At 43.1% G+C, this 13232-nt stretch overlaps 1 protein-coding gene across 3 annotated transcripts in view; it reads left to right on the top strand.

The window, feature by feature from the left end:
• Positions 1-13232, top strand: part of KCNT1 (potassium sodium-activated channel subfamily T member 1) — a 194565-nt gene that overhangs the window by 169549 nt on the left and 11784 nt on the right. Inside the window, exons 21-28 of one of the 3 annotated variants that reach the window (XM_036750627.1) lie at positions 1700-1771; positions 2554-2688; positions 3706-3817; positions 4155-4256; positions 5610-5693; positions 8466-8594; positions 9467-9487; positions 10458-10782. In XM_036750627.1, the coding sequence (XP_036606522.1) occupies positions 1700-1771; positions 2554-2688; positions 3706-3817; positions 4155-4256; positions 5610-5693; positions 8466-8594; positions 9467-9487; positions 10458-10782 (980 nt within the window). The remainder of the gene's footprint in view (positions 1-1699; positions 1772-2553; positions 2689-3705; positions 3818-4154; positions 4257-5609; positions 5694-8465; positions 8595-9466; positions 9488-10457; positions 10783-13232) is intronic. The other 2 variants (XM_036750628.1, XM_036750629.1) reach the window with 2 other exon arrangements.

Here is a 13232-nt window from a genome sequence, read left to right as displayed (position 1 = left end):
TCAGGGATCTGTCCTTAGTGCTTTACTGCTTAACATTTTTATCAGTAGCATAGGTGAAGGCATCAGTGTCAGGTTTGTCAAATTTGCAGATGGCACAAAGCTGAGAGAAATGGCTACTGTATGGAATGACAAAATCAAGATCCAAAAAGATCTCAATAGGCAAAAAATAAGGCAAATCTAATTAGGTAGGATTCCATGAAGACAAATGCAAAATCCTACACTCAGGTTCAAAAAATCAACATATAAGTACAAGACCAGGGAGGTATAGCTAGAAAGCCACTCCTGTAAAAAAAGAATATATATATATATTTTATAGGACTACAAACTCATTATCAGTCAACAGTATGATATGGGAACAAAAAACAAAAACACATAACAACCCTGATATGGATGAGGTTTGGTATCTAGAACAAGGGCAGTGTTCTGCTATCTTCTATCCTATTCTAACCACATACTGAGTGTTGTTTTCAGTTCTGGGTGGCACATTTTAGAAAGCTGGAGGAATGTAACCAGCATAGTGAGGAGCCTAAAGACTGTGCCATACAAGGATCAGCTGAAGAAATTAAAATGCTTTGCTTGGAGAAGAGAGGTCTTGAGACAGGACTCAACACTGGTCTTTGAAGGACTGTTATGTGGAAGAAGAATTCAACTCATTCTACATGATCCTAGAAGGCAAAACTAGAAACTGGCTAGACCAGGGGTGGGGAACCTGCAGCCTTGAGGCCATATGTGGCCTTCTAAGTCCTCGGGTGCAGCCTTTTGATTGGGTCCAAGTTTTACAGAACAAATCCCTTTATTATGGGGATTTGTTCTGTAAAGTTTGGATTCAGTCAAAGGGCCTCGAGGCCTTAGGTTCCCCATCCTTGAGCTAGACATTGCCAAGATGCAGATTTAGTCTTTGTATAAAGGACAGCATCCTAATATTAGAACTGTCCAAAAGTGGAATGGACTGCTTTAGACAGCAGTGGTCCCTTCACCCCATCTCTACCCTTTGAGCCAAGAGGAGTCTTTTTTTTCTTTTCTTTGAGGGGGGAAGGCAGGGCAATTGGGGTTAAGTGGCTTACCCAAGGTCACACAACTAGTAAGTGTGTCAAGTGTATGAGGCCGGACTTGAACTCAGGTCCTCCTGACTCCAGGGCTGGTGCTCTACTCACTGTGCCACCTAGCTGCCCCAAGAGGAATCTTTAAACAAAGGCTACTTGAAAACTTGTCTGAGACTTGGCTCAGGAATGAGCTATATGACCTCTTTTAACTCGGAAATCCTACAATACTGTGGTTGAAAGCCAGTACTCTCGCCACAGCTGTACATTGCCTTTATTCTTTCCTTCTGAAACAGAATAGCTACCCACTCCACCTGGGGATCCTGGCCAGTCTTCAAAGGTGAATTTACATGTCCCTAGAGTGATCCAATGGGATAATGGGTAGATTATGCCTAATTATGGCAGCTCATGCCTAAGCTAGGCATATCTGGGGATAAGACAGAAGAGAAAGTCCAAGGAATAGCCTGGTTCCCTTTAGATCTTGGCTACCATAGCTTCCTTCTTTCCTTGGTTCCACTTAAGCCTAGATCAACCAAAGTTGCACATTGGATAAAGCTGCCCAGAGCCAGAGGAGCCTGGGGGCCAATGACTGTACCAGGCTTAGCTTTAGGACTTTGAGCTTATCTCTTCCCTGACCTTTGGTGTGTGTGTCCCCACAGGCCAGATCACCACTTCCTTGAAGCCATCTGCTGTTTCCCTATGGTCTACTATATGGAAGGATCAGTTGACAAGTAAGAGTCAGTTCAAGGGTCAAACTGTATTGTGTAAAGGTAGAGAAAAGGCCTCATAATGGGGAGTGGGAGTGAGCCACAATGCCCTCTATAGCCCATTTCAGAATATCTTAGAAATAAGCAAGAATTCCAGGATTGAACTCCTCCCCAGTCACCTTCCTTTTCTTCCCTCGCCTCTCTTTCCTCTTTTCTTCCTCATGTCCCTTCCTCTTTGCTCCTTCTGTTTCCTATTATCCACTTTTTTATTCCCTTGGCTTTTCTCCTATATATAGTGAAGTCAATCAGATGCTAATTAAGGCTAATGTTGAGAGTTGGGGTAGATTGAAAGAAAGAGAAGCAATTCCAATCCAAACTTTCCCTCCTCCTTACTTGCCCCTAGAAGCCATGGGAGGAAATGTGGATCAGATCCAAACTTCCCATAGCCACATGGGAAGATCTCCCATGCATAGGAAAGGAAATGGGATGATGGCTGAATTCCCAGGCTCCAAAATTTTCTAAGAAAGAGGTCTGAAAGGTGCATTCTCTCAAGTTTTGCGGCATGATATCTTAGTGTGTGGTAGACCCCTCTCCTGAACTCTCCTATCAGCCCCTGTCAAGCCCATATCATTTCAAGCTTTCTTCACAACTCCCGTCCCCCTCAAGCCTCTCAGCCTCCATCCAGCCCAGTTCCTTCAGTATCTCTCCTCAGCATATATTCCAGCCTAGTTCCCACCAGGGTCTCTGTCCTTTCTGGCCTCATTTCTGCAACACTCTCTCTATGTGATATGTCTGGCCTCTCCTAGCCTAGATAGCCTACTACAGTGTGGTATCATATACGCTGATAACCTGGTGGTCGTGGACAAGGAGAGCACCATGAGTGCCGAGGAGGATTACATGGCAGATGCCAAGACCATCGTAAATGTGCAGACCATGTTCCGGTGAGTATGGGGAGAAGATGGGACACTATTCACTGTCCAGAGTGAACACATTGTGGTCCCAGCACTGCCCTCTCTGGTCCAGCGTCATCATGTCTTGCTGTCCTCCACTGAAACTTGCCAGGATTTGTCTTGTGGTGCTCTCTTCCCTCTAAAGCAACAAGTGGCTAATCTGACAAATCCATCTGTGTTCATGGGATTTGGTAGAAGACTACAATGTCCAAGACTACAATGACAAATGGATGGACAACTAGAGGGAACCTCAGAGATCACCTAGTATAGTAGTATCAAACTCAAGGAGAGAAAATGGGAGCGACAAAACCATACAAAAGGCTCCTTGCAGACCACATGTTGACTTAGAAAACCACATATTAAGATTATCTATGTGTTACTATATTTTTGTTTATTTATGTTACATATTTATTAATTATATTTTAATTTGGTTTGTGCCATACTCAAGAGTCTTGTGGGACATATCTGGCTTGTGGACCATGTGTTTTACCCCTCTGATCGAGTTTCAACACCTTTATTTACAAATAGGAAAAACTGACTTTCCTAAGGTCATGCAGGTAGTACCCTAACAAAGCCAGGATTTATACCAAGATCCTATGACTCTGAATCTAATGTTCTTTCTGTTGTCCTCTGCCCTGATTGGATCATGTCAAGATTTTATAGAATGTTCACTTGGAAGTACTTTAGAGACCATCTTGTCCAGCCTGGAGTCTTACGTTCATTTTCACATGCCACATTTTAAAGGGGACACAAAACATGAGACAAGTTAATTTCCCTTTATGGGTCTCTTTTAGTTTGAAAACGTGAAAAATGAGAATATGGTACTAAATGATCTCCAGTCCCTTCCGATTCTAAGAGTCTATAAGCCTAAGTTTCTACTCCTGCCTACAGGTTGAGCCTCCCTTTCTAAGACACCTATATATTGGGGAAACCTTCCCCTTATCCCCAGATCTTGACAATTCTCCTTCCTAACAGTTATCCTCTCTTCTTGTCTCTCTTTTTCCCTAGGTTATTCCCAAGTCTCAGCATCATAACTGAGTTGACCCACCCATCAAACATGCGGTTCATGCAGTTCCGGGCCAAAGACAGCTATTCATTGGCTCTTTCCAAACTGGAAAAGGTAGGGTTTGTGCTGGCCAGGCCCCTGGGTTTTAACTTCAAGATTTTGTGAAGAATCCAATCTGTTCTATACCCTGCTGCTGTTAGCTCCATCTTGAAAGCTAGGGAGAAATTTAAAGAAAGACAAGATTTCAGGAGACAGAAATTAGGTCTTTCAGAGGATACTTGAAGTAGTCCAGGAAAAGCTTAAGAAACAGTTTAATTATTGCCCTCAAATGTGTGGGCCTTCTGCTGGAAGATTTCCAACTTTGGTGTTTCATGGGAACCCTGCCCCTATGATTTTCCGGTGCTTTCCCTCTCAATGATGTCTAAGCTTTATTTTCTGTTCTTTCCTACAGAGGGAGAGAGAGAATGGCTCCAATCTGGCATTCATGTTCCGCCTTCCATTTGCAGCAGGCAGAGTTTTCAGCATTAGCATGCTGGATACTTTGCTCTATCAGGTAGGCTGTGAGGCACTGGAAAGATCTGCACTCAGAGAAAGTGAATGATTCAAAGTGCTTCCCCTGGGTGATAGAGGCATTCTGTATGTTTGTGCATTCTGTGTATTGTGTATGATCTGGGGGGAGGTACAGTGCAGAAGGTCTATGTATGTCTGTCCATGCATAAAACAGTCTGTGAGTATGTGTGTTCAGTGGGGGCTAAGAGTATATGTGTCCAAATGTGACACTCTTGGTGTATGTTTTGGGGATGGAGTAGGCTCTGTACACAGAGTCCTACATGCCTTAATGTGGGAATGAATGAAATGAAGTGAAATGAAATGAATGAAAAAGCATTTATTAAGTGCTTATGATGTGCCAAGCACTGTAGTTAGCACTGAGGACACAAATGCACAAAACTAGATGATCCCTACTCTAATTGGGAAAGATAATCCATATAAAAGAATTCAGGGATAGGTCAGATAGAAAGACCCCAAAGTCCTAAGGGCAGTATTCCTTACAGCAGGTCAGTTAGAGGTCTGGAACTCATATCAACAGGGCTAATGGTATGTCTTTGAAGACTTTAGGATGTAGAGGTAGGGCAGGTGGTGAAGCTGGTATTCTCTATCTCTCTGAAAGGCTAGTAGTTGGTAATTTTCAGATCATCCAAGTGGTATGAACAGCCATATTGTTCTTCCCAACTGGCCACGCTGTGGGATCTGGTCCCAGGTCAAGGAAGGACTAAAGGAAAGGCAAAAGAGGACTCCCCTTGCTGCCAGTTCTTCATGACTCTGCTGCCCCATGAGGTCTTGGCAGCCATGGGTAGTCAGTAGAGGAACAAAGAGAAAGCAAGGGTAAAGGGTATACATAATGCCTTGTGAGATTTGTCTGGGTGGGGGGAAATTCTCTGTGTGTGCTGTGTATGTCCTTTTAAAAAAAGTTATTGATACTTTCTGTCTTTATATCACATTCATTTTCAAATATATCCTTCCCCACCCCATCCCATAAGCCATTTATTGGGACCAAAAAAAAAGGTTAAAAGGAAGGGGAGGAGGACTCAGTATAAAAAACCAACCAACATATCAACTGCATCTTACAGTATATCCAGTATTTCACCTGCAAAGGTTCCCACTTCTGTAGAAAAGGGAGAAGCACATTTTCTCACCTCTTCTCTGGGGCCAAGCTCAGATCATTATCATTCCTATGGATGTTCATGTGCGTGTATGTTCATGTATGCAACAGTCTGTTGGATGACAGGCCCTATGGATGATGATCTAGATACATGTGTTTAATGGGAAGGGTAGCCATATGTATAGCTATCTGTGCCAATTTACTTCATTCTTCCTTTCTATCTATCCTTTACTCATCTCCTCCCAGTCATTTGTGAAGGACTACATGATCTCAATTACAAGATTATTGCTGGGTCTTGACACAACCCCAGGATCAGGATACCTCTGTGCCGTAAGTGATGGCTTCTTCCATATTTCCAGTAACTTCCTGAATATACTACTGAGAGATCCTAGACCAATACTTCAAATTCAAGAGGTCCAAAACCAACTTCATTGTCTCCTGTCCTACAAAAATCTGCCCATCTCCCAACCTCTAACCTCTATATCTGGTAATGGCATTACCATCCGCCCATTCACTCTTGACATTGGTATCATCTTTGATTCTCAGAGAGGCAGCATGATAGTTCAATGGAAAGAGCATTCATTGGATTTGAAGTCAGAGAACCTGGGTTCAGATCCCATCTGTTTCACTTACCACCTGTATGACCATGTGTGAATCACCTGGACTTCAGTTTCATCTGTAAAATGAAGCTGTTGGGCTATGGGACAACATAGCTTCTGAGGTCCCTGCAGCTGTAGATCATGGGTTCTTGACCCTTTTATGACTTGGACCCTTTTGGGAGTCTGATGAAGCTTATAAATCCCATCTCAGAATAATATTTTAAATGTATAAAATAAAATACATAGAATTACAAAGGAAAACAATTATATTGAAACATAGTTATAAAATTAGTTCAAAACAAATTCATAAACCCCCATTCTAAATCTATGATCCTATGATCTCTCCCCTCTTCTTTTGTCCATTTCACTGCATTGTCGTACTTTAATTAAGCACTGCTATTTGAAACCATTGATACAAAGGTTTTTTTTTTTTTTAAATATCACAGTTTTTTTCCTCAAGGAACTTATAATCTGCTATGGTTAGAGGTAGGGGAAGAAGACTTGAATCCAAATAAGTATAATGCAAGGTGGGTCAAAGAAGATGTCATACAGAGTTCTATAGGAAAAATTGAGGAAGGAGAGAATGTTTTTCATTGTTGGGGGAAAAGTGTCAGATATCATGGAGAGAGATGATACCTGACCTAAGTTTTGAAGGAAGAGAAAAGCTCTGAAAGACAAAGAAGAGGAGGGCACAAATTCTAGGCATAGAGGATTATCTTCACGAATACACAGAGGTAGGAAAGCCCAGAACAATAATAGTGAAGAATGTTAAATGAGACCAGAAAGGTAAGCTGGAGCCAGATTATGGAGGGTCTTCAATGTCAAGCTAAGTAGCTGTCTCTTATCCTAGACACATTAAGGAATTGCTGAAAGTTCTTTAATTAATCAGGAAAGAGATAGCAGCTGTGTATAGGATGGATTGTAGAGAGGAAAGCTTTAAGGCAGGAAGACCAATCAGGAAGCTATTGCCACAGTCTAAATTAGAGGTGATGAGAACCTGAACTAGAGTAGTGTCAGAAGATGTGGAGAGGAAGAGGTAAATGTGAGAGACATGAAAGGAGAATGAACAGGATTCAGGCACTAATTAGGTGTAGGAGGTGGGGGTAAAGGAGGACTCCAAGATATCAAACCAGAGTGACTAAGAGGTTGGCTGTGTCATCAACAGAAATAAGCAAGTTGGGAAAAGAAGCCAGATTGGGAGGGAGGGGTGCAGATGATAAATTGGGGTTTAGGTTTTGTTAAGTTTGAGGTACAAAATAGTTGTTAAGGCAATTCTACTTTAGAAATATCTCCCTCATCTGGTCCCCTTCCATTCCTACAGTAGGCACCCTAGTTCAAGCCCCCATCTACAGGCTATTGTGATAGCAGAATTATAGAATCACAGAGTATGAGAGTTGACAGAGACCTCAGCAGGCACCTGGTCTAACCTAGACCCAAAACCTAGACCAAAACCTAGAACCCACATTAACCTACCCAACAAGTAATCATCCAACCACTGCTTGAAGGTCTTCAATGAAGGGTCACCTGCCTGGAATGGTCTTCTGGTCTCCAGTTTATCCCTTCTCCAGTGTCTTCATGCTGCTGGCCAAGTAATCTTCCTATAATCCTAGCACTGCTTTACTCAAAATCTTCACTGGCTTCCCCCTGCCAATGGAATAACACACAAATACTAAGTTTAGCTTATTTCAGACTACTCTCCTTCCAGCCACTCTACATTTGTAGCCAAACTAGATTATACTGTATCCCCCTCCTCTAGTGTGCCATTCCCATGCCATTTTTATATGATCCTACACACCTGGAATGATTACCTTTCCCAATTTACCACTGCCACCACAACATACCTCTCAAATCTCCATTTATTCAAATCCTTCCCCTTCTTCATGATCTAATTCATGCCACCACCCTGTCTTTACTAACAAACATTGGTCCAAATTAAAGTGATCTCTCCCCATCCCTCAAATTTCATAGCACTTCGCCTAGACCTCTCCCTTGTACTTCAATCATTTGTGTATATGTCTTTTGCTCCTAGTTTTTTTTAAATTTAATAAAATAAATTAATTAATTAAAAGAATTTTTAAAAGAATGTAAACTCCTTAGGAGTAAGGTCTAGATTGTATCTATAACCCCTCGTACCCAGCATAGAACCTTGCACGTCCAAGGTAGTTAACCAGTGTTTGGATTGGAAAGGAGTTTGGCCTGAGCCTTGAATGAGATTGGATTTGAAGGTGGTGGCAATCTAGGCATAGGGAATAATGTAAGCAAAGGTGTATAGGTAGAAAAGCACAGGATATGTTTGGGGAATACCAAATAATCTAGGTTAGGCTCCATAAAGAGAGCCCTTAGTGTTCGCTAAGACGAGAAAAGTAGATTACATCTAAATTGTGAATAAGGACTTTGAGGATCAGACTAAGTGTGCATGTTATTCAATTTTTTTGAAGAGCTCCTTAAATGCTTCTCAGTCTTAGTGCCTAGTGCCTTCATAAAAGACTTTTTCTTGCCCCAGATGAAGATCACAGATGATGACCTGTGGATACGGACTTATGGGCGCCTCTTTCAGAAGCTCTGCTCATCCAGTGCTGAGATCCCCATTGGCATCTATAGGACAGAGTCTCACATGTTTTCCACATCAGAGGTAGGGAATTGAACCAAGCCCTGGAGTTTACTAAGCGGCTACCACCAGAGTTTGCCAACTCAGATGACTCACTCTCATGATATCCTGGGGGAGGAGCCTTCCCATCAGTACTGCTGGGAATATCACCGCTGAGAAATTCAGTTTAGTTCTTATGGGTACATACTATATCAGAGCTGGAAATAACCTCAGAGATCATCTAATCCAACTCATTTATTTAACAGATGACTGAGCTGAGGCTTAGGCTGTAGAAGGAACTTGCCCAGGGTAACCCAGAAAGTTAGTGGCAAATCTAAGGATCTAATTCAAGTCCCTTGCTTCCTGGTTCGTAACTCTTTCTATGACCCTTGGGAACTACAAAGCCGCAGCATCTCTGCATTTGCCAGCTCTACTCTTTTGCTCTTTGGCTTTTTTTCTTTTAATTTACCTGTGGTTTTTTTTTTTTAAATCCCTGGTGTGCTATCCTGCTATAGATGCAGTATTTAGATGCTAATTTGCTACAGCATCAGGAGCCAGTGTCCCCCTGGTGATACACAGTGGAACAGCTGAGAAATGTTGCTTAACACAGCAGGTGAAAGAGGCATTCCTTTTAGAGGATGCTAAGTTGATCCCCTGCGACCTTGGATCAACTTCAGCGTGCAATGGATTTGCACCGAGAGTCTGGTTTTAAGTCCTTGTGTTACCAGCTGGTGTAATCATCAGAGAAATCAGATTATCTGATTCTAAGGATTTTCTATAGTGTTCAGTTCAGAGGGTGTGAGCCCCTGCTCTCTTGTGGACCTTGGCCTAAGACTCAGGGCCTAGGCGGGGGGCAAGCAGAGTCTGGTGATACATTCTGAATTAACCCAAACTGCATGTAATTTTCTTTTGTACAGCCTCATGACCTCAGAGCCCAGGTGAGTAATATTTGCCCTTAAAATGTTAACTGAATTTTTTAAAAAGCCAATTTGGTGCCTCACAATCATTATAGAAAATCCTGCCTGAAGCATAAAGTCCCAGGTTGCATGAACTGATACAGATAAAGATGCTATGCTTTGGCACAGATCCTTTGGGCTCCAACTCAGGCTGGGGGAGCAGGGAAGAGAAAGGATGTTCTTAGAGATTTGCTACATGAAGTAGTGTGGCCAAAAAATGGAGTGTTTTGCTTCTTTTTAACTCTATTCTGCTCTCTTACTGCAATTACTGACTGCAATGAAAGAACAAAATTCCTGTCATTCTAAGTCCACTCCAGTACTTACTGAGCTCTCCCCAGCCCCATCCCTGGGTTATAGGCACTGTGGGGACAGTAAGAGAAGGATCATGTTCTCTGCCCAAGGTGAAGAAAATAGAGAGCAAATGAAAACAATTTCTTAGAGGACAGTTTACAATAATGTGCTGAATTGAATATATTTTCCGTTATGTAGCACAAATACTAAGTGTTCTGTATAGGTGTTTCTCTGGCTAGCCAACATCTGCCTTCACCCATAATTCAAACATCTGTGATTTCATTGGTGTGGATAGCCCCTCCAACCTCCCTATATTAGCACAGAACATCAACCTTTTGGGACAGTTACTATTGTCAAAAATATTCAATATCCTACCTCCAACCTGATGATAATTTAGCTCAGCTAGTCCTCCATCATCAGGCATAGACTGGAAGTAGACCATACTCAAAAAAGTAGGCTATTAGAGGTGCAGAAGATGTTAAAAACCATGTCCCCTTGTTCTGGGAATAGCGCCACTAAGAAGAGTAGAAGAAATGACTCAGAGCTTAGTGCCAGAGCTGAAATGAGAACTCAGGTCTTCAAGCTCCTAGCTCCTTGCTTTTTCTCACTTTGTCCTGCTGCCTCCCCTCCTTACCTTGCCAATTTTCGTTGGTTTCTCCAGTCCCAAATCTCCGTTAATGTGGAGGACTGTGAGGACACCAGGGATGTAAAGGAGCCCTGGGGTAGTAGGTCCGGGAGTGGAACCAGCCACCACCGCCCTCACCGCAACTCCTGCGCCAGCGACCAGTCCGATCATCCCCTCCTCCGGCGCAAGAGCATGCAGTGGGCCCGCCGTCTCAGTCGCAAAGGTCACAAGAACACGAGCAAGACAGCTGAGTGGATCAACCAGCAACGCCTCAGCCTCTATCGGCGATCAGAGCGGCAGGAGCTGTCCGAGCTTGTCAAAAACCGAATGAAACATCTCGGGCTCCCCACCACAGGCTACGGTAAGTGGAAGGCGGGAAAGGAGACTTCTGAACACATTCCAATAAGCACCCTGGGCCTTGAGGAGTTAACACATCTCCAGGATCTGGGGAGACCCTGGGACAGCCTTGTCCTGACTCTCCTTCTAATTTTATAGCAGTTGGGGAGGAGGAGAGTATCTGTGACTTAGCACACCTGTGGTCTTAATCAAGGAACATTTTTCCACAGCTGTGCTAGAGATGCGACACCCCCCCCCCCATGTGCCTCCTTCCCCTCCCCTCCCATATGATGAGGGTATGTCTCTGGGCAGGGTGGGGAGGTCTCTGTTTTGGAGTTTAACCTTGGTTCAGACTACAAGTATAAGTCCCAGGGTGCACGGTGTCAGGCCAGGAATCCATCCTGAGTTTGACCTGAAGTTCACCTCTAAGTTGTGCTGAAGCCCTTATTCCTTGATTTTCTTGCATTTTTCTTTTTAAAGACACACATCCTGCTATTTATGTGTTTCCACAGCTGCTCACCTTAGAGATCATCTAACCTGCCCTCCTCATTTAACAGAGGATGAAACTGAGGTCAAGAGAAGGTCAAAGAGTAAGTTAGTGGCAGATCCAGGAGAAGGAAACAGATCTCCTGGTTCCCAATCTGGTCCTCCATCACCCTTATGCTGTCTCCCAGAGAGCAGTGAACTGTGATGTGGAGGCAAAGTTGAGTGGGGTGTCTAGGGGGAAGTACAGGAGACCAAAGTGAAGGGTGTGAGTTGGGGAGAAGGGGGAGATAAGTTCAAATAGGTTGGGTGGGATCAAGTTACATCGATCTGAGGGGCCTGCATGGGCCACGTGGGAGCTCGAGTTTTTAATTTCAAATGTGTGTGTGCCTGCCATGAAGCTGATCTTCAGAGTAGGAAACCACAAGGTCACATCTCTGCAGCCTTTAAAAACCAAAATTATCAGGAGGAGGAGACCTTCTCTCGGAAGTTAGAAAGGGGCAGCAGAAGCATATACTCATCCTCCCAGCCTCTCTCTCTCTCTCTCTCTCTCTCTCTCTCTCTCTCTCTCTCTCTCTCTCTTTCTCTCTCCCGCCTCTCTTCTTCTGTTGTTGGTTTTTGGTTGGGTTTTTTTTAACATAAATGCCTCTGCATTATCCTCAGAAAATCTCATGGTCAAGTTCTTAATGGTGAGCATAATTCTATGTGCAAGTACGTGAGGATGGCACCACTCCCTGTCTAACCCATGTAGACATGAGGCCCAACAGAACACTTTAAAAACCAAAACATTTACTAGCCCCAAACTCAAGGACCACACTGCAGCAAGTGTAGAAGGAGAAAGGCCAGAACTGGCATTGCTGACAATCATTTAATAATAGCTAGCATTTATATAGCACCTACTATGTGGCAGGTACTGAGCTAAGCACTTTACAAATATTATCTCATTTGATCCTCAAAACAACCCTGAGAGATAGATGTTTTTATTATCCCCATTTTACTGATGGGGAAACTGAGGCAAACAGAGGTTATGTCACTTGCCCCAGCATCATACAACTGGTATCTGAGGTCATATTTGAACTCAGGTCTTCCTGACTGCAAGCCTGGCACTCTATCCACTGTGCCACCTAGCTGCTCTAGATGGTGATGTCTGCCTCTCATATGGAATAAGAAGAAAAAATGAGTGAGGAGCAGGTGGATAGAATGAGGAAAGCAGACAGCTTTCCAGCTTTTCTCAAGGCTGGCTTTCACAGCATAACTTCAACCTTTACTTTAAACGGTCTCATATAGCCAGATCATACATGCACATATTAAAATACAAAGACCCATTCATGAGATCATAAGATCATAGGATGTAGAAATGGAAGAGATTATGTAGACCACAGATTTCAAGACCCTGGTTTTACAGACGAGGAATCTGGGAACAGGAGAAGTGATGTGATTTACCACAGGTCACGCAGGTATCATGAGGGCTAAGGGAAGAGGAAGGGAGGGAAAGGGAATAAGCATTTATTAAACCCCTACTATGTACCAGGTACTCTGCTAAGCACTCTACAAATATTATCCCATTTGATCCTGACAACAACCCTGAGAGGTAGGTGCTATTAACACATTTTACACTTAAGGAAACAGAGGCAAGCAGAGGTTAAGTGACTTGCCCAGGGTCACACAGCTAATAAGTTTCTGAGGCTGGATTTGAACTCAGGTCTTCCTGACTCTAGGCCCAATGTTCTAGCCACTGTAACATTAGCTGCTTCTGTAGTAGCCAACATAGACAGAATCTGAATACAAATCCTCTGATTCCCATTCCAGTCTTCTTTCCTCTGCACTATGCTGCCTTTCAAAGGTAACTGGAAATGAATTCTTGATCCAGTATTATGGTTTAACTGTTCTCTATTCCCTTTTCCACCAGTGGCAAATAATTGAAAATTGTTGCTTTGTAATTGTGTGTATATGCATGTATCTCTTGGCTTGTTAAATATGAGCCCCCATACT

Source organism: Trichosurus vulpecula, chromosome 3, assembly GCF_011100635.1.
Source record: "Trichosurus vulpecula isolate mTriVul1 chromosome 3, mTriVul1.pri, whole genome shotgun sequence".
NCBI classification, from domain to species: domain Eukaryota; kingdom Metazoa; phylum Chordata; class Mammalia; order Diprotodontia; family Phalangeridae; genus Trichosurus; species Trichosurus vulpecula.
Note: the sequence above shows the minus strand (reverse complement) of the source record. Positions and strands in the feature narration are given on the sequence as shown.